The sequence below is a fragment of the Sceloporus undulatus genome, chromosome 1, assembly GCF_019175285.1.
Source record: "Sceloporus undulatus isolate JIND9_A2432 ecotype Alabama chromosome 1, SceUnd_v1.1, whole genome shotgun sequence".
NCBI classification, from domain to species: domain Eukaryota; kingdom Metazoa; phylum Chordata; class Lepidosauria; order Squamata; family Phrynosomatidae; genus Sceloporus; species Sceloporus undulatus.
This window is the reverse complement of record NC_056522.1, coordinates 351975943-351996752: the sequence shown is the minus strand read 5'-3', so window position 1 is coordinate 351996752 and position 20810 is coordinate 351975943. Positions and strand designations below refer to the sequence as shown.

At 42.6% G+C, this 20810-nt stretch overlaps 1 protein-coding gene across 1 annotated transcript in view; it reads left to right on the top strand.

Annotated features, from left to right (window-relative positions):
• The first annotated feature begins 991 nt into the window (after window positions 1-991).
• Window positions 992-20810, top strand: part of CCDC88C (coiled-coil domain containing 88C) — a 142064-nt gene continuing 122245 nt past the window's right edge. Inside the window, 2 exon segments of the mRNA XM_042460573.1 lie at window positions 992-1233; window positions 6644-6744. Of these exon segments, the coding sequence (XP_042316507.1) occupies window positions 1174-1233; window positions 6644-6744 (161 nt within the window). The 5' untranslated portion in view covers window positions 992-1173.

Genomic DNA, 20810 nt, shown 5'->3' with positions numbered 1-20810 from the left:
TGTAGTTTGTGGTGGTATCAGAACTCCCTGAAAGAGAAGGCTAAATGTCTCACAAAACCACCATTCCCAGAATTCCCTAGCATTGAGTATAAAATGGAATTAGTTCTGATGTGTGGATGCAGCCAATTGGGACCTTCCAGACCCAGTTTGGGTGTGCCATGCAAAGTCTTGTGGTGGTGTCGCCTTCTTTGGAGGTTTTAAAACAGAGGCTGGATGACCATCTGTCGGGGATGCTTTGATTGGGAGTTCCTGCATGGCAGAAGGGGGTGTTGGACTGGATGGCCTTTGGGGGTCCCTTCCAACTCTATGATTCTATGTAAATCTATGTATTGTTCTGTTGTTGAATGGCAAGGCCTCAGGGTGTCTATTTAAGTAATGATCCATTGTCTGCTGGGAAACGCCCCTGACCCTGGCTGGTTTTCATTTGCATGTCTTAATTTTGGTGTTGTTTTTCACGACTGCTAGCCAAGCTTTGCTTTCCTCTCAAGGTTTCTTCTTTCCTGTGGCAGCTGCCCAGGTCTTTGTGGCTTTCAGTGTCTTCCCTGTGCCTTCTGCCCTCAGGCTTTCAGTGCTTTCATACAGCACAGTGGTTCTCAACCTTTGGGCCTCCAGATTTTTTTGGACTTCAGTTCCCAGAAGTCCTAGTCAGTGATGCTCAGGAATTCTGGGGACTGAAGTCTCCAGAAAAAAAATCCAGAGGAGCAAAGGTTGTGAGCCACTGATTTATAGCATTTTATGCCCAGGGTGGCTTATCACCTGTTCTGCTCTGGACAGCCAGCAGTGCAGTGTGGGATAGAAATGCACTTGCTATTGCCCTGAGTGAAACTTTGGGAAACTGAGGGGGCTCCCTAGTTGTTCCTGTGAAGCAAAAGGAGGCTTTTGTGAAGAGGGATCCCCAGATAAACATGTAAAGCAAGAAGAGGGCTGGAGCTTCTGTGTGTGTGTTTGTGTGTGTGTGGGTCCCTCCTTGCTCCCGCCTTTAGGGGAGGAGAGAACAAGAGAGGCACCTCGTCGTCGCATTGTTCCCTTGGCCAAGCAGCCTCGTCCTGGGCTCCCATGGGCTCCCTGCCTTTGTCTCCAGGCTGAGAGCCCCTTCCCCAGTTTGGCCTGGCCAAAGCCCCCCCAAAACGCAGAGGAGCAGGCTTCCCCCTTTTCCTCTTCAGCAGCAGCACCATGGATGTGACCATTTCTGAACTCATGGAGCTCTTTCTCCAGAGCCCTTTGGTGACCTGGGTGAGTTTGCTTCCCATCAGTTTGCTTTTTTTTTGGGGGGGGGGGGATAGAAAGTAGGGAAGGTGGGCTTCTTTCCCTCCCTCCTCGCTCTTTCCTTGCTGGACTTGGTTGTTGTTGTTGTTGTGTGCGCCTTATGGCTTGGGTTTGTTTGTTTTTCCTGGCAAGTTTCTAGGGTTTTGGTTTGCTGGGCAATTTCTAGAGGGTCTTCCTGCTAAGTTTCATAGGGGTTTCTTAGCAGTTTCCAGGGGGGTTTCTTGGCACGTTTCCTCGGGTCTGTTCCTTGGCATGTTCTTGGTAATTTTCATAGGGTTTCCTTGGTACACATCATGGGTTATTTGGGGTGGCAAGTTTCATGGGTTTTCTTGGTAACTTTCATGGTTTTGCTTTTTTTTGTAACTTTCATAGGGTTTTCTTGGCACATTTCATGGGGATTTTTGGTAACTTTCATAGGGTTTTCTTGATAAATTTCATGGGGTTTTCTTTTCAACTTTCATGAGTTTTTTTGGGTAACTTTCATTTTTTGGGGGGTGGGGTTAAGTTTCATTGAGTTATCTTTGTAGGTTTCATGGGGTTTTCTTAGCCAGTTTCATAGAGTTCTCTTGATAACTTTCATAGGGTCCTCTTTTAAGTTTCAAGGGCTTTTCTTGGCTCATTTTGTGTGGTTTTCATGGCAAGTGTGTTAAAAATTCTCTTTTTCTTTTTTGCCATCCCTGTCCCCTGAGGCTGAGAGAGTGTGACTTGCTCAGGGTCACCCAGGGGATTTCCATGGCTGGGCCAGGATTCGAACCCTGATCTTCCAGAGTCCTAGTCCAACGCTGAAACCACAACACCACACACTGGCCTTTCCCCTGAGGGAGGCCCTGAGGAAAACTTGGCTATTGTGCATTTGGGTTGGCCCCATAAAGGTCTCCCTGTTTGGTGGATTTGGGATGTTCTTGTACTTTGGCCAACACAGCTATCCCTGGATATGTTTTGAGGGAAACTTAGTTGGTTCTCCTGAGGAAAGAGATGCCAACTAGCCGGGTCTTTGGGCCCAAGGGGTCACCTTTTTCGTACTTTTCAGCCTCTGAATAAGTTCATGGAGTTTCAAAATGTGTGAGGGGTGTTGTTCACACACACAAACACACGCTCACAGGGTGTGTACCTGTGTAATTTTGAGCGAAAGTCACTTGTGACAAGTAGCGCTTTTCTGAAGCAGTAACTTGTGACAAGCAAAATCCACAAAACAGAGGTATGGAGCCAAGCAAATGCAAAAAAATTCATGTTGCAATACATGTTACATAGAATCATAGAATCATGTTTGAAGTCTTTGTTTCTATTTGGTTGGCCCCATAAACCTCTTTGGTGGATTTTGGATGTTGTTGTACTTTGCTACATGGCCAATGCGGGATATGTTTTCTTGTGCCAAGCAAGTGTTGTTGTGCGCCTTCAAGTCCTTTCTTAGGGCGACCCTAAGGAGACTCTATCATAGGGTTTGCTTGGCAAGTTTCTTCAGAAGGGCGTTGCCATGGCCATCCTCTGAGGCTGAGAGAGTGTGACTTGCCCACAGTCACCCAATGTGGTAGAGGGGTTGTGTAGCTGAGCTGGGATTCAAACCCTGCTCCCCAGTGTCCTAGTCCAATGCTCAAACCATGCTGGTACAGGGTTGGCAAAGCACCATGTGTTTTTAAATCGAAGAATACCCTGGAGCTGCGTTGTGCACACATATCCATTGTGTACTGTGGAAAGGAGACATCCGTTCTGAGAGTCATTCATGTCCTGGAAGAAAGGCTGCCTTCTCTTTTGAAGGGATGGGGCATCTGGAGCCCAGCTCAAGGTGTCAGAAGTGGCATAAAGAAGAGCAAAGGAAATGTTATCTTTCAAACTGGGAGAGTTGTGTGTGCACAGAGGCCACTGTGCACACACAGTGTCTTTGCATGTGACACTTGCTGTGTGTATAAGGCTGCAGAAGGGGGAGAAAGGCAGTCCTCCATGTTGTGTGCTGGGTTACCAGGGTTACACTGCACACACATGTTGCTTAGTGCTCAGACAGACCTATCCTTACAAAGCCTGGGCTGTGGCTTCCCTTCCCTCTCTCCTTGTGTGCTTTGTACTGACACAGGGTGTCCTGCGCTCCTCACTGCAAAGGAGGACAAGGCACTACAAAATGTGGGGCATTAAAAATGAATGGAGGACATGTTCAAATAAAAGCTAACAATACATTAATATACTATCGGCTCTCCACATTTGCAGGTTTGACTTTTGCAGTTTTGATTATTTGCAGATTTGCTTAATGCATTCTCCCTAGGCTAGTTCCTCCAAGAGAGATTCTACTGGAAATCGAGTTGCTCTGGAAGATATAGCGATCACTACAGAAAACTCTTTTCTAGGCATTTGTAGCATGATTCTGTAGTCAGCTTTTGGCCGATATTGACCACAGAGTTGTGGTGGAGGACCTAGAGATTCCCAGAGAGGTGGTCCCCCAGGTTAAAAGTAGTGGAGTTTTTTATTTGCAGGTTTTCCACTTTCATGGGGATCCTGTACCCCTAACCACACTAAACATGAAAGGAACACTGTAAATATAAATTCATGCTTCTCAGAGTTGCTCAAAATGGAGGACATTTCGAAATTCCTCCTGGACAGAAGGTTGAAATGTAGGAAATGTCCTGGAAAAGGAGGACATCTAGTCACTCTGCACCCACATGGTAAAGGAGACATGCGTATGTGTGTGCATGCTATTGTCACATATGTGGTGATTGTCCTATGATAATTGTGTAGGAAATTTGTGGCAGTGTGCCGTGATACAATTCCCAGTACAAATTTTTATTGTGGGATTTGAGGTTTTTGACAAAACAGTAATAAGGCTGTATTATGTTTGCTACTTACCTTTTCTGACTTTAGAAGATGCCAGCCACAGATGCTGGCAAAACGTCCGGAATAAAATCTTCTAGAACACTTAGCCTGAAAAACCCACAAAAAACTATGAAGCAGTTTTGTTGCCAGTCGGTTTAGTCTACCTATAACCTTAGATCGGCTTTTTGGCTACAACTCCCACCCATCCCTGACTGTTGTCCATGGTGGACTGCCAGAAAAGTTTCTGAGCTTGCTATGTGGATCCAGTGTTGTTTTAAAACAAAATAAATTTTGTGACAACAACATTGCCCACAATGGGACGGGGGGAGCTAGGAGGTGAATTAATGGATAATTGCTTAGGAAGGATGCCAGTTTTCTTCTATGATTTAATCAGGGAAAATATCATCTGCTGGGTTACACTCCCAGCCTGATATTATCCATGTGTTTGACTTTCCCAGATGAAATCTGTGGGGCTGGAAAGTGCTTAGCCTAGATTGGACTCTACATAATCCTGGACTGGGCCTGTATAACTGTAGAGGGTTGAAATGAAATTACATGAAAGAATGTAGTACACCTTTCAGTCCTGTATCCAATTACCTGATAGATTGACCTAGATAAGGTTTCTACATGCAGTAAAAGGAGCTAGTTGAAAGAACTACAGTCTGTTCTCCATTTCCACGGATTCTTTATGGATCCAAGCAGCCACACCTTGAAAATATTTTTTAAAATATAAATTCTAAAAAGGAAACTGTGGTGCGTTACAGACTGCCCTAAAGCGGGTGGTCTGCCGCTGCCGTCATTAGCTATGCCAAGAAGCCCCAGTGGCCAGACCGCGAGGCTTCCTGGTGCAGCTAAAAAGGAGCGACGAAATGGCACTCCTTTTTGGCCCCCGGAAGTGGCCACGTCCAGATGCTGTGCGTCCGAGACGTAAATATGGCGGCCCCCGTGTGGACGGGGGGCCTCCATTTAGTACGTGCTCCACACGTCCTAGGAACGGGGCCGGTTAGGAAGGTGAAACCCTTCCTAACCCTAGCACGCCCCTTTTTAACCCTAGGACGCGCATAGCGCGTAGTAAATGGCGGTGTGTAACGCGCCTTTGATTTTGTCATTTTATATAAAGAGCACCATTTTGCTAACCTGTTGTATATAATGGGACTTGAGCATACTTGGGGGGCCCTGGAACCAAATCCCAGTGGATACCAAGGGCCCATTGTATCTTGCTTTTTTGCCAATTCCCCCTACATAAACCCCCTAGAAACAGGAAATGTGGGAGAGGCCATGGTTAAAACGTTCCTCCCTGTCATATTGTTTCTTACACAGAGAAAATTCCAAAGTCCACATGATGCTAATAACTTTATTAGTCCAATCCAAAAGGCACAAAATTCTCTGTGCAAGGGTTCAAAACAGACACATTTCTTCCTCAAAGATGCTTAAAAAAAACCATGCAGTGGAAATGTGATGATGTTAGTCTTGGGTCATTTGCATGTTGTCTTCAGAGAGGACTGGCTGCACACTATCAAAGCATTGCCAGATTTTCAAAATAGTAATAGACATTTACGATGTGCAAGGTTGAAAATCAGGAAGTATTTATTAGCAAGTTTGTGTTCTACCTAAATACCAAATAAAGGTATTGCATTCAGTATGTAGAGAGATCGTAGCACCTTTGAGACTAATTGAAAGAAAGAAATTGGCAGCATGAGCTTTCGTAGGCTTAAGTCTACTTCCTCAGATGCATTCTGCCAACTTCTTTCTTTCAGTTAGTCTCGAAGGTGCTACAAGATCTCTCTACGTACCAATTTTACAGACTAACATGGTTATATCTTTGTATTTTGCTCAGCCAACTTAGTTGCATGTTTCTCTGTAGAGTTAACGTGTTGTGCACACACATAAATTACACAATGCACACATTTCTTTCTTTATGACGGGACCACACACACATATATACAAAAGGGCCTTTTTTGGCATCTTGTTCATTCTGTATAAAAGGAAAAACTATACAGCCTGCAAATAGGGGACATCCTTTATAAGCAGGTATACCTGTCAGCCTGATTAGAGATGGTTTTCTAACCCTTTGCCTGGCAACCCTATGCACACCTCAATACCATAAACATCTTGGAAAAAATCATTTTATTAAATAAAAGCAATAAGAGCTATACTATCTTTCCCTAATGAAGTAACATGTGTGCTCTGGATGCTTGCACAGATCTTTTTTTTAATTGACCTCATAAAAGATACTGCCACAGTATAGACTTTGGAATATGCTTATGGCTGGTACTGGTTCACCTGCATTTTTATGACTTACATGGAACAGCATTCAAAAGTAAGTCTATGGTCCACTGCAGAAATAATCCAGTTTGAGACCACTTTAGCATGGAAAATTGAAATAACTTAACTCATGCAAGAAATCTTGATTTAGCTCCAGGATAGATTTATAGCAGACATTGTGATGGGTATTTCTTAAAATCAATTGTTATTTCGTCTAGTTTATTAGTAAAACTGCAGGTTTCTGGGGTGAAGATGAAAAGGGTTGTTTATGGTTTCAGTTCATTTTCTAAAATAAATCTTTTCTCTCTGGCAGGTGAAAACATTTGGACCATTAGGGAATGAAAATGAGGACAAACTCGCCATGTATATGGATCTAGTCGATGGTGTCTTCTTGAACAAGATAATGTTGCAAATGTGAGTTACAGTTAAAGGGATGAGTGGGGAAGGATTTGGTGTTTTGTTATGCTGCTAGACTTGATGGAATGAAAGAATTTGTATTGGAAATCAATACCATTGATTGGCCACCCTAGTTTCCAGCATGGATGACATTTGTCATTTCCTTCTTTGAAAATGTAATCATTGTTCAAATCTGCCCTTTAATTCTTACAGATATGTTGCTTTCTCTTATGCTGCTTTAAAACATATGTGAAAATGTATTTGAGCCAAATGAAAAAGAATGTGTTTCAGGGTGGTTCCTTTAGAGTACAGAGGAGCCAAGCTGGGGAAAACAACTGTAAACGATATTACAGTGGTTGATATAATGGAGCATCATAGACCCATAAACTCCAAAATGTGCTTAGGTGTTGAAAATAGGATGAGCTGGCTTAAAAAAAAAGAATAACCTTGTTGTTGTTTGAAATTTGAGTTTGCACTACAATATGTCATGAAAACTGTAGATCTTTAATGTATTGTATATGGCGCAGATTATATTATATGTAAACATTAGCCTGCATCTGACAAATCTAGTTCTGTTGCATTGTTTTAAAGTCTTCCCAAGTATAGAGCCCCCTTGATTAGAAGTTACCCTAAAATGGTAATAGAGAGAGGAAGGAAACAATAGCATTTTATTCCAGTTGTAAGCCATCTTTTTTTTAATAAAAAAGTGCAGTTAAGCATGACATTAACCACATCCCTTCCTGTTGCAGAATTTGTGACATGTTAAAACAACCTGTTTCATGTAAGCTTTGTGCTTGGTTTGAAACAGAACCATTTCAAAGAGATCCTCTAAATGGAACATATTCATGTGCAAGCTTTGAAAAACCAATGAATTCATAAAGCTGTCTTTATTCTTCTGTTACTCTCATACAAAACCAATATAAAATGTTCACAGATTTCCAGAGATAAAAAAATTAAGCTAATGAGATGCGAACTTAAATGTTGTGACTATTGGGGGGAGGTATCTCAACAGAGCTGGTTTTCTTTTTCTTTTTATAGGTGCTTCTTTCCTTATAAGCAGCCCTGGCAACATGCCCAGCTATGCCTCAGGATCAATGAAACTAAAGCCTTTCTCCAGAAGGGTTGTGTCTGTTTAACATGAAACCAGAACAGTAGCGTTTGTGTATACCCGGCCTAGCCTTGCTGCAAAGGTGGTCATGGCTACTGCTATGACTTTCCCCTTTCCTGGCTAGCCATTTTGATTCTGCAAAGCACTTAACTGCACTGCCTTTAAATCTCAGAAAGCTTTTTTCTAACCCCTGCAACTCCACACAAATTGTTTCCCCCCCTGCCTCATGGAGCTTTCAAAAGAGAAGAATGAAAGTGTGTTTCCAATGCAGACTCATCTGTTCTTCATGCCTGGCATTAAACTGTCCTTTACATCTTTGGCTCAATACTTTCTTGTGCTGGTGCTTGCCAGATCTGATAGCATAGCTTGCAACTTGTTCAGTTACTCTGGGTTCTCTTGGCAACCTGCGTTACTTCCTGTTTTGAACATCAGTGCAGTAAATAAGCAACCCCCTTTTCATAAACTGATTGGATCTTTAAAATACAAAAATACATTGTTCTTATACAAAATTCTTTGTCAGTGTCCCCTTTTGTAGAATTGAGGAATGTAAACCATACACCCAGATACCATTTTGTTGAGTGAGGAATGGGCTTTTATGCTTTCCAATGATGGCAGCTAATTTCCAGATGCAGCAAAGCTGTGTGTCCAAAAGCAGACTGCCAGTGGGGCAGTGAGCTGCCATGGGTCTCTTTCTGGGAGAAAAGTGGTATAGAAATGAAATAAATAAAATAAAAATAAATAAATACGATTATCACTGTTATTTATTTCCTTAAGAGTTGGCTTGACTTTGAAACTAGCTTTAAAACCTATCTCTAGCACTGAGCAAATGATGCTTTCTTACCTATAAAAAGGGAGTGATAGTATCCTTTTTGTTCATACCATATGGTTGTACTAAACTTTCCTTTAAGTTGTTGGGTTGCTTGGGATTTAAGGTTGTACTTACGTTTAAAAGAAGCTCAGTAAGTGGGTTGTGAGATAAACATAAGCCTGTTAAGTTTAGATTCTTGGTCAGTATAGGAATCCTTATACTGAGTCAGAGTACAGGCCCATCTTGTTCATTTTGTTGACATTGACTGGCAGTAGTAGCTATGGTTTCAGCCAGGGTTTCCCCCACTATCAGAATACTGAAGCTGGGGATTTCTGCCTGCTGAACATGTGTTTGCCAGTGAGCTATGAGCCCCTTGCCTCAGCCCAATAGTTAGCGAGCTACTTGTGTAAAAATGGTAGTCTGACAGATTTTTTTTCCCCTGGAGTAGTCATAGTTTTAAAACAGGAACAGGCAACTTGTGAAACTTCTAGATATTGTTGGACCACATTTTTAAACAATCCTAGTCAGCACATGCGAGGGTGAGCGATGATGGCAGTCCTCTAACATCTGAAGAGCTAGAAGTTGTCCTTCCCTCCTTTACAAGATCCACTCATCTTTTGGGATGCCCTTGCCTAGTAGGCAAGGAATGGGACTAGTGAGCCAGCTTTGGCTCTTCAGATGGTGATGTACTACAACTTTTGTAATCCCAGTTCACTGGCTGTGCTGGCTGGGCATTAAAAGGTAACATCTGGATATCCAAATTTGGGGAAGGCATCTCTAGGGATTTGTGACAGGGCATGGTAGTAGCTGTCATGACTTTAGATTACTTCGATTGAACTTTTTCCCCTAATCTAACAGCAAATTTAAATGTTGTTATATGAATTGGTTAACCCTGTCTTACAGTGACTTTATTATAGAGTTTTCTTGTCAGTAGCAGTTTACCATTGCCTTCCTTTAAGGCTGAGCGTATGTGACTTGTCCAGGGTCACTTAATCGATTTCCATGGCTGAGCAGGGATTCAAACTCTGGTCTCTCTATACTTACCATTAGTTAATAGAGTTATTTTTAGCTGACTCTTCTGATTTTTCAGAATCACATTTCCTGTAAAAGAACATAACCGTTTGCAGGTGTGTAGATTGTGGCAGGTGATGCAATATATGAGTCTAGTAATAACCCTGATCATGATTTCGAGCTCTTGCTGTGGGTTACCCATAGCTGATAGTTGTACAGTAATCTGGCTCTCTTTAATAACTTTTGGGTTTTAAATTTGTGTATGGACACTTACTTGTGTATGTATGGTTTGTTTTAATTTTTACTTGGCTGATTATAGTAGTGGTTTTATGCCTTGTTTTTTGTTTGTTGTGGTGATTTACACAGACACTTGAATCCTTGTACTTGATGAGGATATTTATTAATAAGGAAAAATAGTACATTTTATAAACTTAGCTTCCAAATAAAGCTACATTGGTCTCACAGAAAGTAAACAGGTGAATAGACAGTGCCTGATAACTCCCATGAGTTAACATTAAAAACTTTCCCTAATTATGGATATTTTTCAGATTTTCAGACTAGGCAAAACCACAAAAACACACGAAAGAATGCAGCATTTAAGTTGACCGATTTGAATAATAAGCAAGCTATAACTCATATAAAGCCATAGGAATTGGTAAGCACCACATTCTTAGTGCTGCATAAATATTATTCTTTTTAACCAACAAAAAGCCATCTCCTTCTGTTGGCTACCTCTGACTCTTCCTTCATTATGCTTTCACTTGTTGGCAACAATTATTTACTGGGAAGTCACTGCTCTGGCCTAATTGTTCACCTTTTCTGGTCTCATTGGTCCATTCTACTTGATAACAATCTATCCTGTGCATTTGAAGCACATGTGTGTTGCCTTGTGCTTTATCAGCACTTCCTTCAGACTCCTCTGAAAAATTTATACCCATGCTATAAACCCCCCAAACCTCTCCCTTCTCCTTTCCCTCCCCAATAGTTTAGTCCAGTAAACAAGGTTCTCAAGTTACTAATGATAGTTTTGTCCTTCTTGCTTTTATGCCTTTGAATACCAAGGAATTCAGTGAGAAATCCTTTTCCTCAAAGCTTGTGTCTATCATCTTGAAATGTTTATTATCAAACTTGAAAAGGAAGCAGTGATGCAAGAACTAAGGTGACACTGGATCAAAATGACTGGAAAATTATAGGTACAGTGCTCCCTCCACGTTTGCTGCGGTTAGGGGTGAAGGACCCCCGTGAATGTGGAAAAACTACAAATAAAAATACTATTCTTTTTACCTGAAAGAACACCTCTCTATCTCTAGGTCCTGCAGTGTAACTCTGTGGTCAACATCTGCCAGAAGTTCATAGATGATGATGATGATGGTAGTAGTAGTAGTAATAATAATAATAATAATAATAATAACAACAACAAATATTTAATTATATCCTGCCTCTTCCGCTTTGAGGATCGAGGTGGGTGACAGCAAAGTGAATACAATATACAACAATAAACAACAAGCCCCACAAGACCCGGACCCAACCCTCTCTCCCAACTATAAAATTAAACAGTAAAAGATGTTGAAAAAGTACCTAACAATACATCAAAGTTAAAAAACAAATCACAAATAATAAAAATAATAAAAAGAGGGGGATTCAATAGGTTCTGGACATTATCAATCGGGGAAGGCCTGCCGGAAGAGAAAGGTTTTTGTCAGCTTTTTAAAAGCCTCAAGTGAGGATAATTGGCAAATCTCTTCTGGCAGGTCATTCCAAGTTTTTGGAGCGGTGACAGAGAAGGACCTCCGGGAGGTCACCACCAGTCTGGTCTTTCTAGATTGTAAGAGGGTTTTCCCAGAGGATTGGAAGGATTGTATGGGAGGAGGCATTCCTTCAAGTAGACTGGAACCCAGGCCATGTAGGGCTTTATAGGTAATAACCAACACCTTGTACTGTGCCCAGAAGCTAATAGGCAGCCAATGTAGTGATTTTAAAATAGGTGTAATATGGTCGAACTTGGATTTTCCGGCGACCAGTCTGGCTTTTGTATCAACTGGAGCCTCCAGATGTGGCACAAAGGTTGCCCCATGTAGAGCGCATTGCAGAAATCAAGGCGAGAGGTTACTAGAGCATGTACGACCATTTCTAGGTCCCACTGCTCCAGGTAGGGGCGCACTTGGCATATCAGCCAAAGCTGATAACAGGCACTCCTGGCTGTCGCATCAATCTGAGAAGACAGTTGAAGTGACGAATCCAGGAGCATGTCCAAGCTGCAGACGCAGTCTTTCAGGGGAAGTGTAACCCCATCTAGAACTGGCACACTTATCTCCATACCCGGATTGAGGTTACCTATCACGAATACCTCAGTTTTATTTGGATTCAGCTTAAGTCTATTTTCCCTCATCCAATCCATTACTGACTTCAGGCAGTCATTCAGGGGGGAGATGCCCTCCTTGGTCACTGAAACAGTCCAAGACATAGAGAAATAAATGTGGGTGTCATCAGCGTACTGATAACAACTCACCCCATGTCTCCAATCATAGAGTTGGAAGAGACCTCAAGGGCCTGATCACAGAATCATGCTGGAGGATCAAAAATGCCTATAGAAGTGTTCTCTCTAGGAAGTTCTAGGTTCTCCAGCATAACATTACAGTCAACTTCTGGCAGAGTTGTGCTGGAGGACCTAGAGATTCCTAGAGAGAACATATTAATCAAAACTGCAAATAATCAAATCTGCAAAAGTGGGAGACCAACTGTATTTGCACATGGAGAAGTTAATTATATAAGAAAGGGACATAATGGATCAGAATAAAGGTCTATCTAGTCCAGCATTCTTTTGAGAACGTCCATCCAAATGCTGTAAGAAGGCCATAAGCAGGGCACATATTCTACACCACCCTTCTGCTTATGTCCCCTGGAAAGTGGTGTAGACAAGCATACTGGGGTCACCGTAAGTGAACAGTCAACATAAAAGAGTGCGCACACACTGCCTTTAGTACTGAGGATAACGTGTAGAGCACAAAAATGGTAGCTTTCCCATCCTTTTCTCTCATGCATGCTTATCGACATACTTAATGGTAGTGTTGTAAGTGGGAGCACTGCCAAGGAACTCAAGTTCCAGCAGTTTTGGAGGGATGTTGATACTGGGGACCCACTGAGGGCAGTCCCCCCCCTCCCTGAAGCTGGATCCTGGTCTGCATCACAAATATATAATTAACCTGGAATGGATTCATCACCAAAGCCACTAGCCTAAATGTTCTGCCAAATTATGGTGGGTCAGCTCCTTAGTCATAATAGCTGAGTATTTCTGAGTTAAGGGTTTATTGGAGACTTTGTAGCATCCTGGTTTTCAGTACTGTTTAATGTAATGGTTCTTTTGGGTACTGTAAGCCATTGGTTTTCAACTTTGGTCCTCTGTGTGTTTTTGATTTCAGCTCTCAGAAGCTAGCATGGCCAATGGTCAGACATTCAGGGAGATTAAGCCTAAAACATTTGGAGGGTTAAAAATTGAAAACCACTAGTTTGGAGGCTGTACAGTTTAAACATTTGTCTTCAGCTCTCCATGTTACCTGGAAACTAATACTGTCTCTTGCAGAGGAAATGTATGGATATGATTTGCTGATATCAGAAAAAAAGGTATGAGAACAGTTTTATCAAGCTTTAACATACTATAATTATTTCAGTGTTAAACTCTATCCACTGAATAGCATGCAGTGTTTGCCTGTGATTGAGGCTGGATCTGCACTGCAGAAATATTCCAGTTTGCCCCCACTATAACGGTCCCCACTCAGTGCTATGGAATTCTGGGAATTATAGTTTTGTTGGGACATTTGGCCTTCTCTGTCAGAGACCTCTGGTGCCCCCAACAGACTAAAGTACTGTTCCCAGAATTCCATACCATTGAGCCATGGCAGTTAAAGTGGGGTCAAGCTGAATTATTTTTACAGTGCGGTGGCAGCCTTGGAAAGAGGCAAAAGGAATGTAAGAACAAGGATAAATTTCTGTTACTCTGTCCCTTACTTTCAGTGTATTTTGGACAGGATAACTTTGCTGAGACAGACAAGGGATGGCTATCTCTCCATCATTCTCAGTTTGTGCTTTTCCCATCCAGTTGTTGTCAAGGAGAGCATGTCGGTCCTTTCGTTTGAGCTCACAAGGCAAGTGAGATGCATAGTCAGGCACTTGAGACTAAACCAAAGAGCAGCTGGCAAATTGATGCATGTAAAGCTATCTGCTCCTATCCTTTCCATGTTTGATTGACAGGTCTATTTTGTTAGCATTTGCCCTTAATATTTTATAAAAAGCTTCCTCAGATGGCATGCTGAAAAACCAAAGCTCCTTTGTTGTTTCAGAAAAAGGTCTGTTGAACTCTCCTCAAATAACTAGTTATATTGTTTGTCTTTAGGAACCTTATTAGTCTCACCAGGCCAGTAAAATACCCAAGCTAGGATTGGCTGGTTTAAATCTTGGTTTAAACCAAATGATTTCTTTAAAAAACAACAACAACAGAACTGTAGTTTTAAAATTTTGATTATTCATATTTTTAAAAAGCTCTGATGATTGATACTATTTTCCAACCTTCTTACTGGAATGACAATAATTGTCTCAATTTAAACTTTCTAACTTCAACAGTTTATATCTGAACTGCATTTTGCTGCTTCATTTTCTGATTTAGTCCTATATTTGTGTACTGTAGTCCTATACGTTAATGGGGGGGGGGGACCAAAAGAAAACCACCTCAAACCCAACAACACCATTGGTTTTTTTTAAAAGTTTAAATGACATCAAGCAAACAAAAAGTAACAGGGTTTATTCATTTGTTTTTAAATCTGTTTTCCCTCCAGCCTTGAATTCCATGCATTAAAGAATCATTAGATGATTGCTAGTTCTTCATGAACAATAGTGAAAGCAAAAAAGGTAGGGTTAGATATGCAAAACTCTTCTTGCTTTTACTTGCAACTGCTCCCTCTGGAATTGTCACATGCTGTAGTAGTAGGGTTGCCATAAGTGAGGACCTCCAAACCGGGACAAATGTAGGACAAATGCAGGACAACATTTTCAAATGTAAGACACATTTTATAAAAATGGAGGACACGCAAAAAATTGAGGCTTTTTTTGAAATGTAAATCTAAATGCATGTTTCTTAGGCATGATCAAAATGGAGGACATTTTGACATTATTCGTAGACAGATCACGGAAATGTACTTCCCTTTCTGGCCACCCCCCTCTCCCCATTCCAAACAGCACATTTGAGCATTGAACATGGCTTTATTTTAACATTGCCTCTTGCATATTTCAGAGGCTTATTCCACAACCAAACCCTTTGGTCAAGGGACTTTGGTTTTCCTTCATTTTGACTTGTTTTGTCTGTATTCCTCCCCACTAAATAAAGGAGACATGAAATGGAGTTAATGGGTACAAGTTGTTAAACAAAAAAAGTCTTGTGAGACTCTGTAGGCAAGAGGTGCACCATCTTAAGAACTGCATTAAGCACACTTAGGCTGCTGCCACACTGCTTTCAATCTCATCACTCCATCCTATGGAATCCTGGGATTTGTAGTTTGTTGTGGTGCCAAGGCTGGGCTTTGAAATCTCAAGCATAAGAGAGGCAAAAGGCTTGGGCTGCATCTACACTGGAGAAATCATCTGGTTTGAGACCACTTTAACTGCCTCGGCTGAATGCTATGGAATTCTGGGAATGGTGGTTTGTTCCAGCACCACAGCAGAATGGCAGTTAACCCCTGGAAAGCTCTCTGACCAAGGTGACCAATGCCCTCACCCCAAAATGTAGGGCACCCAAGCAAAAATATGTAGGACATGGCCAAAAATAAAAGCTAAAAAACACCCATGTAATTATAAATCCATGCTTCTTAGCCATGATCCAAATGGAGGACATTTTGAAATGTGACAGAAGAGGACATGTCCTGGAAAAGGAGGAGGATGCCTGGTCACCTTGTCTCTGGTCCAAAATGCACTGCAGAAATAAAACAATGCTGGACTGAAATGCCCAGAGTTCCTCACCAAAGCTGCATCCACACTGAGGAAATAATCCAGTTTGAGAGTGACTTAACTGTCCTGGGTTAGTGCTGGGGAATGCTGGGAATTGTAGTACATTGTGGCCCCAGAGCTATCTATCTCAGACAGGGAGTCCCATAACCCTCCAAACGTAGTTGAACTGCAGTGCCCAGAATGCCTCACCGGTTGCATCTACACTGAGGAAATGGTCCAGTTTGAGACTGCTCAGTGCTGGGGAATCCTGGGAATTGTAGTCTATTGTGGCCTCAGAGCCATCACTGACAGAGAAGTCTCAATGTCTCCCAAACACTAGCATTCCCAGGATTCCCTAGCACTGAGTTAAAGTGGGTTATTATTCCTGCAGTGTGTGTGAGAGATATAAAAGCTAGGGACTGGATTCATTTGGAGGATCTGTGTGTCCAAAACACACTGCTTGGACTGCCAGGGCTCAGTGCTATGGAATCCTGGGAATTGTAGTTTATTGTGGCACCAGAACTCTCTGACAGAGAAGGCCAAATGCCTCACACAGACCCCAGAATTCCAGAGCATTGAGCTTTGGCAGTTAAAGGGGTCTCAAAGTAAGGGGGGGGGGGGGGGGGGAGAGAAAAGCCAGGGAGAGTGAATGAGAAGCTCACCTCGGCTGGAGGAGGAGGAGGAGGAGGGAGGGAGCCAAGGGAAGTGGCCAGGACCATCAGCCTCCTCTCTTCCACTGAAGACTGCTGGCAAGAGGCTCTGCCCCCGCCTCCTCTGTGGACCATTCAGCTTCCTTTTGTCAAGAAACTACAATTCCCAGAATCCCATAGCACTGAGCCATGGATGTTTAAGGGGGGGTCAAACTATTTCTGCAGCCTTTTGCTATCCCAAAGCCCTTCCTATTTACAAGCAAGGCAAAATCTCTTCCTTCCAAGCCATTGAAAACCAACCCAAGGGGAGGAGGGCTGACTGCTTCTTTCCCATTGGTCAGCTTCAGGAGAAATTTGCATATTACAAGGAAAGGCGTTTAGGGCCTCAAAAACGATCCTGTGATCAAGAATTACAAGAATACTGACCTGGTAGACATTTAAAAGATGAGGCATTTAGGCTCCCAGTGAAACAGGAACGATTGATGGCCTTTTTTTTTCTTTGCTCACTGTAACCTGGAAGGTCAGGCCTTTTGCAAGACATGTATACCAAGTGGGCTGGCAATAGCTCTGAGTGGCAGATGTTTTGAAGACCTGCTCTCTAGGCTAAGCTAGGCAGGGAGGCGGGGAGAGTGGGACGCAGCCATGGGGAGGGGTGGGGCTGCCTCCAGGGCCTTGCTGGGGGGAGGTCCCAGGGGAGGGGCTAAACTGGGGCGGGACTGTGTGGCCCCGCCCCAAACTGGGAAAGTCCCGCCCCCAGGCGGGATATGGCAAGCCTATGTAGTAGTGAATTTGAGAAACTATCACAAGTTAAACATGTTGTTAAGTATATAAACTGAGAGCCAGCATGACGTTGTGGTTTGAGTGCTGGACTACAACCCTGGAGACTTGGGTTTGATTCCCAGCTCAGCTATGAAACTCACTGGGTGACCTTGGGCTTAGCCTCAGGGAAGGCAATGGCCAATCTCTTCTGAAATCTTGCCAAGAAAACCCCATGATAGGTTCACCTTAGACTAAAATGACTTGAAGGCACACAACAACATCAACAAAGTATATAAACCATTCACAAATGTATGGCACAGCCTTGCATATAGAATAGTGAACACACTAGTTAGGCCAAGCAGAACTCTTCAACCTAGCATCTTTAACATCCAGAGAGATAAAGTACTGCAGTTTGCTTCCTGAGCTTTTAGTTGAGAACTGAGTGGGCTTTCGCTCCACCACTCTTCTGCCAAACTGTGAGAAACAGGAGAGACCTTGGTATAGCTGTTCTGATTATGAGAGCTTCTTTTGTTTAGTTCTTCGGGGCAGCAAATAAAGCCTACTTTGGTCGCGTTCCCACTTGCCTATAAAGCAGATCATGAAGTGAATTAAGAGGTGTCGTTCCCACTGATGCCTGAATTAGTTCCTCAATGCCCTAGAATAGTTTCCACTGCGATTTGATTCAAAATCAAATTATATCGTATAATTTGAATTAGATGCCTATAAACCGGTTTAAAAAAATAGTAGGTTATAACGTGGGTTATTTTTCAAAGCGGGGTGTGATTCGCGGTATCTGAATGAGAACGAAAGGGTGTCTGATTTGGGAACCTGGAGATGGGAGGAGCAGCGCTCAAGGGGCTGGCCTGGGGATGTCACCCTTTTGTTCTCTTTCTGCATTGCCAGCGCCATTTTCTTCAATTCGCATAGACTTTCCCCCAGTGGACTGCAACCTCCCCTCTGCTATTCATTCATAGACCGATGTGTGAGGAGACCCATTGAACACCATTTTAAACTATTCTTTTTTCACCTCTGCCTACCTGAGCGCCTGAGCAGCAGATGGGCTTTGCAGGACTTCCCTGCTTGATCGCCCCCCAGACAGCCCAGGGAGCAATGGGGAAGGCAAAGGGATTTTTGGGAAAGGAGGCTCCTTTCAGAGGAACTATGGGATGGGCTTTGCAGGACATCCCTGCTTGATCACCCCCCAGACAGCCCAGGGAGCAATGGGGAAGGCAAAGCGATTTTGGGGAATGGAGAGCCTGGACGTCCAGGGATCTGAGGGGGGGGGATCGAGCCATATCTTCTCTCTTCCCCAAAGATTCTCTCCCCAATAATGAAGCCTGCTGCCTTCTCCTCCTTGATCTGATTTGCCAAGCCTCCTTCTAGTCTGGGGAGACACAACAGAAGAGCGTTGGATGCAGCCAGTTTTCATTGGCTGCCCTAAAAATAAAAAATAAAAACCTAGACTTGTGACGTCTGAAGCCTACGCACTTGATTGACAGCTTGTGGACACAAATGGGAACGGTAGCAAGTTAATCCGCTTTAAAATAAAGCAATTTAAAATAAATGGGAACGAAAACAGGGTCTAAATGAATCAAGGTAATTTGCCCCTTTTGGTAATGGAAACGATGGAATTGCGCCAATATAATCCGTTTTATCTGCCAAGTGGGAACGCACCCTTCATAGCTTTTCCCATAGGGCCAGTAACATGCCTGGAATGCCTCAGGGAAGGATATCCCACCAAGTTATCAAAGGCCTTGTGGAAGATTGAGGTTTTCTAGGCCATGAAACAACTGCAGTATCTATTATTTCCCATTCAAGTCCTATTTTGCTCCAATGGCTTATGTATGTCTTGATAATGTATGGATCTTTTGGAGAGATTTGGTTAGATCCAGCCCAGATCTAAAACAGCTACTTACTGGATTGGATAGCCATGGATAGGTTATTCAAAGACTGAATATGCCAGAAGCTTTGTATGTCATCTGTTGTGTGTCATAGGCAAATGGTGCTTGTTTATTTTCTGCAGGAGACAGCAATATTCATGGGCAACTGGAGAGAAATGACTAAACTTCACAGCCTCTAAATAATGCTGAAACCAGGGTGTTGCAAGGCCGACAGCTGCCCATCACCAGATGACAAACAGCTTGTCTTTAGATGCCAGGGATCATTAGTGCAGTGCAGAGGGCCAAACCTCAAATCACCTGTTCTTGGGCTTGGCACAGTATGGCTCTGTGAAATGCTTAGTATATTGCCTGTCAAATTAGAAATGGAAAGGTTTTCTGTTTTGAAAGCTCTTTGGAATCTTAGAATCATAGAATTGGAAGAGGCCTCAAGAGCTATCCAGTGCAACCCCCAGCCATGTAGGAAGACACATTCAAAGCAACCCCTGAGATAAAAATCTCATAAGAAAGACTCCATCATGCTCTGAGGGAGTGTGTTCCACTGTGAAACAGCTCTTACTGTCAGGATGTTCTTCATAAAGTTGAGGTGGAATCTCTTTTCCTGTAGGTTGCATCCATTGCTCCATGTCCTAGACTGTGGAGCAGCAGAAAACAAGCTTGCTCCATCCTCAACATGACATCCTTTTAAATATTTACACAGGGCTATCATATTACCTCTTAACCTTCTTTTCTTCAGGCTAAACACCCCCAGATCCCGAAGTTGCTCCTCATAGGGCATGGTTTTCAGACAAACGAATCTGGTGTTTGCCACTATAAAGGTCAGCGATGGTGGACAAAGTTTCCAACCATTACTGATATTCACCCATCCCCATATATCTAGCTTCAGTGAAGTGTTAGATGTGATCTAACGTCCATGCTAGTATATACATGGTATAAGTAGGAGCTCACAGTTCTAGCCATTACTCTGTTCGAATAAGTGTGTACCCTGTTAATTTTTATTTATAGAAAATATTTCTGTCCTGCCCCTCAAAAACTAGATTCTTGAGATAAATTTGAACATGCCCCAGGCTGCCAAACATGTCCTAAGATGCCAGAACATGCCTCAGAATGTTATTTGATATGTCAGTGTTTTTGGCAAATGTGCCAGGAGTTCCTCTGCAGATGAATCAATATGGAAAGAACTCCCTGAAATAATGTTTGCACCTGCTTGAAAGCTAACCTAAGCTCTTTGAACAAAAGGCATTACTTTACCTATTTGGCATTTCAGTTAATCTCTGCATTTTTAGCATAAAAGTTAGACATAAGCTTGTTTTTCCATTATGTTCTTTCCAGTACTTTGCCATGTGATATAATTACAGGCAATACAAAATCAGCCATCGGAAGTCATTTGTCTTTCATTCGAAGCTGGTGCCAAACATTTTAAATCTGCACATTTTCTTTTTGTTACCCCTGCTTCCCCTCTCTCTGACTCAGGGCAGTGAGCTAACAGGTCCTGGCTCTGGTCAGCAGCCAGAACTGCCCTTTGATGCACAAACAATCTCAAAATGGGTCGAAATTTTAAAAATGAATTATCTGTTTATTTAGCTTTTCTCAGGTTTAGTCCCTTAACTTTCAGCTTTCAGAATTCCAAAAGTGTACTGTCATGACACAGAGGATTTCTAAAGAGAGTGTCAAAAGGTCACTTTTTTGTACTACACCTCCCAGCATGGCCAGGAAGCATTCTGTCTGGGAGGTTCTGAGAGTTATAGTCCAAATACATGGTATTTCTAACCCCTGCATCCAACCCTGAAGGTTTAGATTGGGCTGTGCTTGTAGCTGAGAGTTCAGGCTTTTTATCTCCCAGATAGCCTTTTAACAAAATAATAATAACAGTTTAT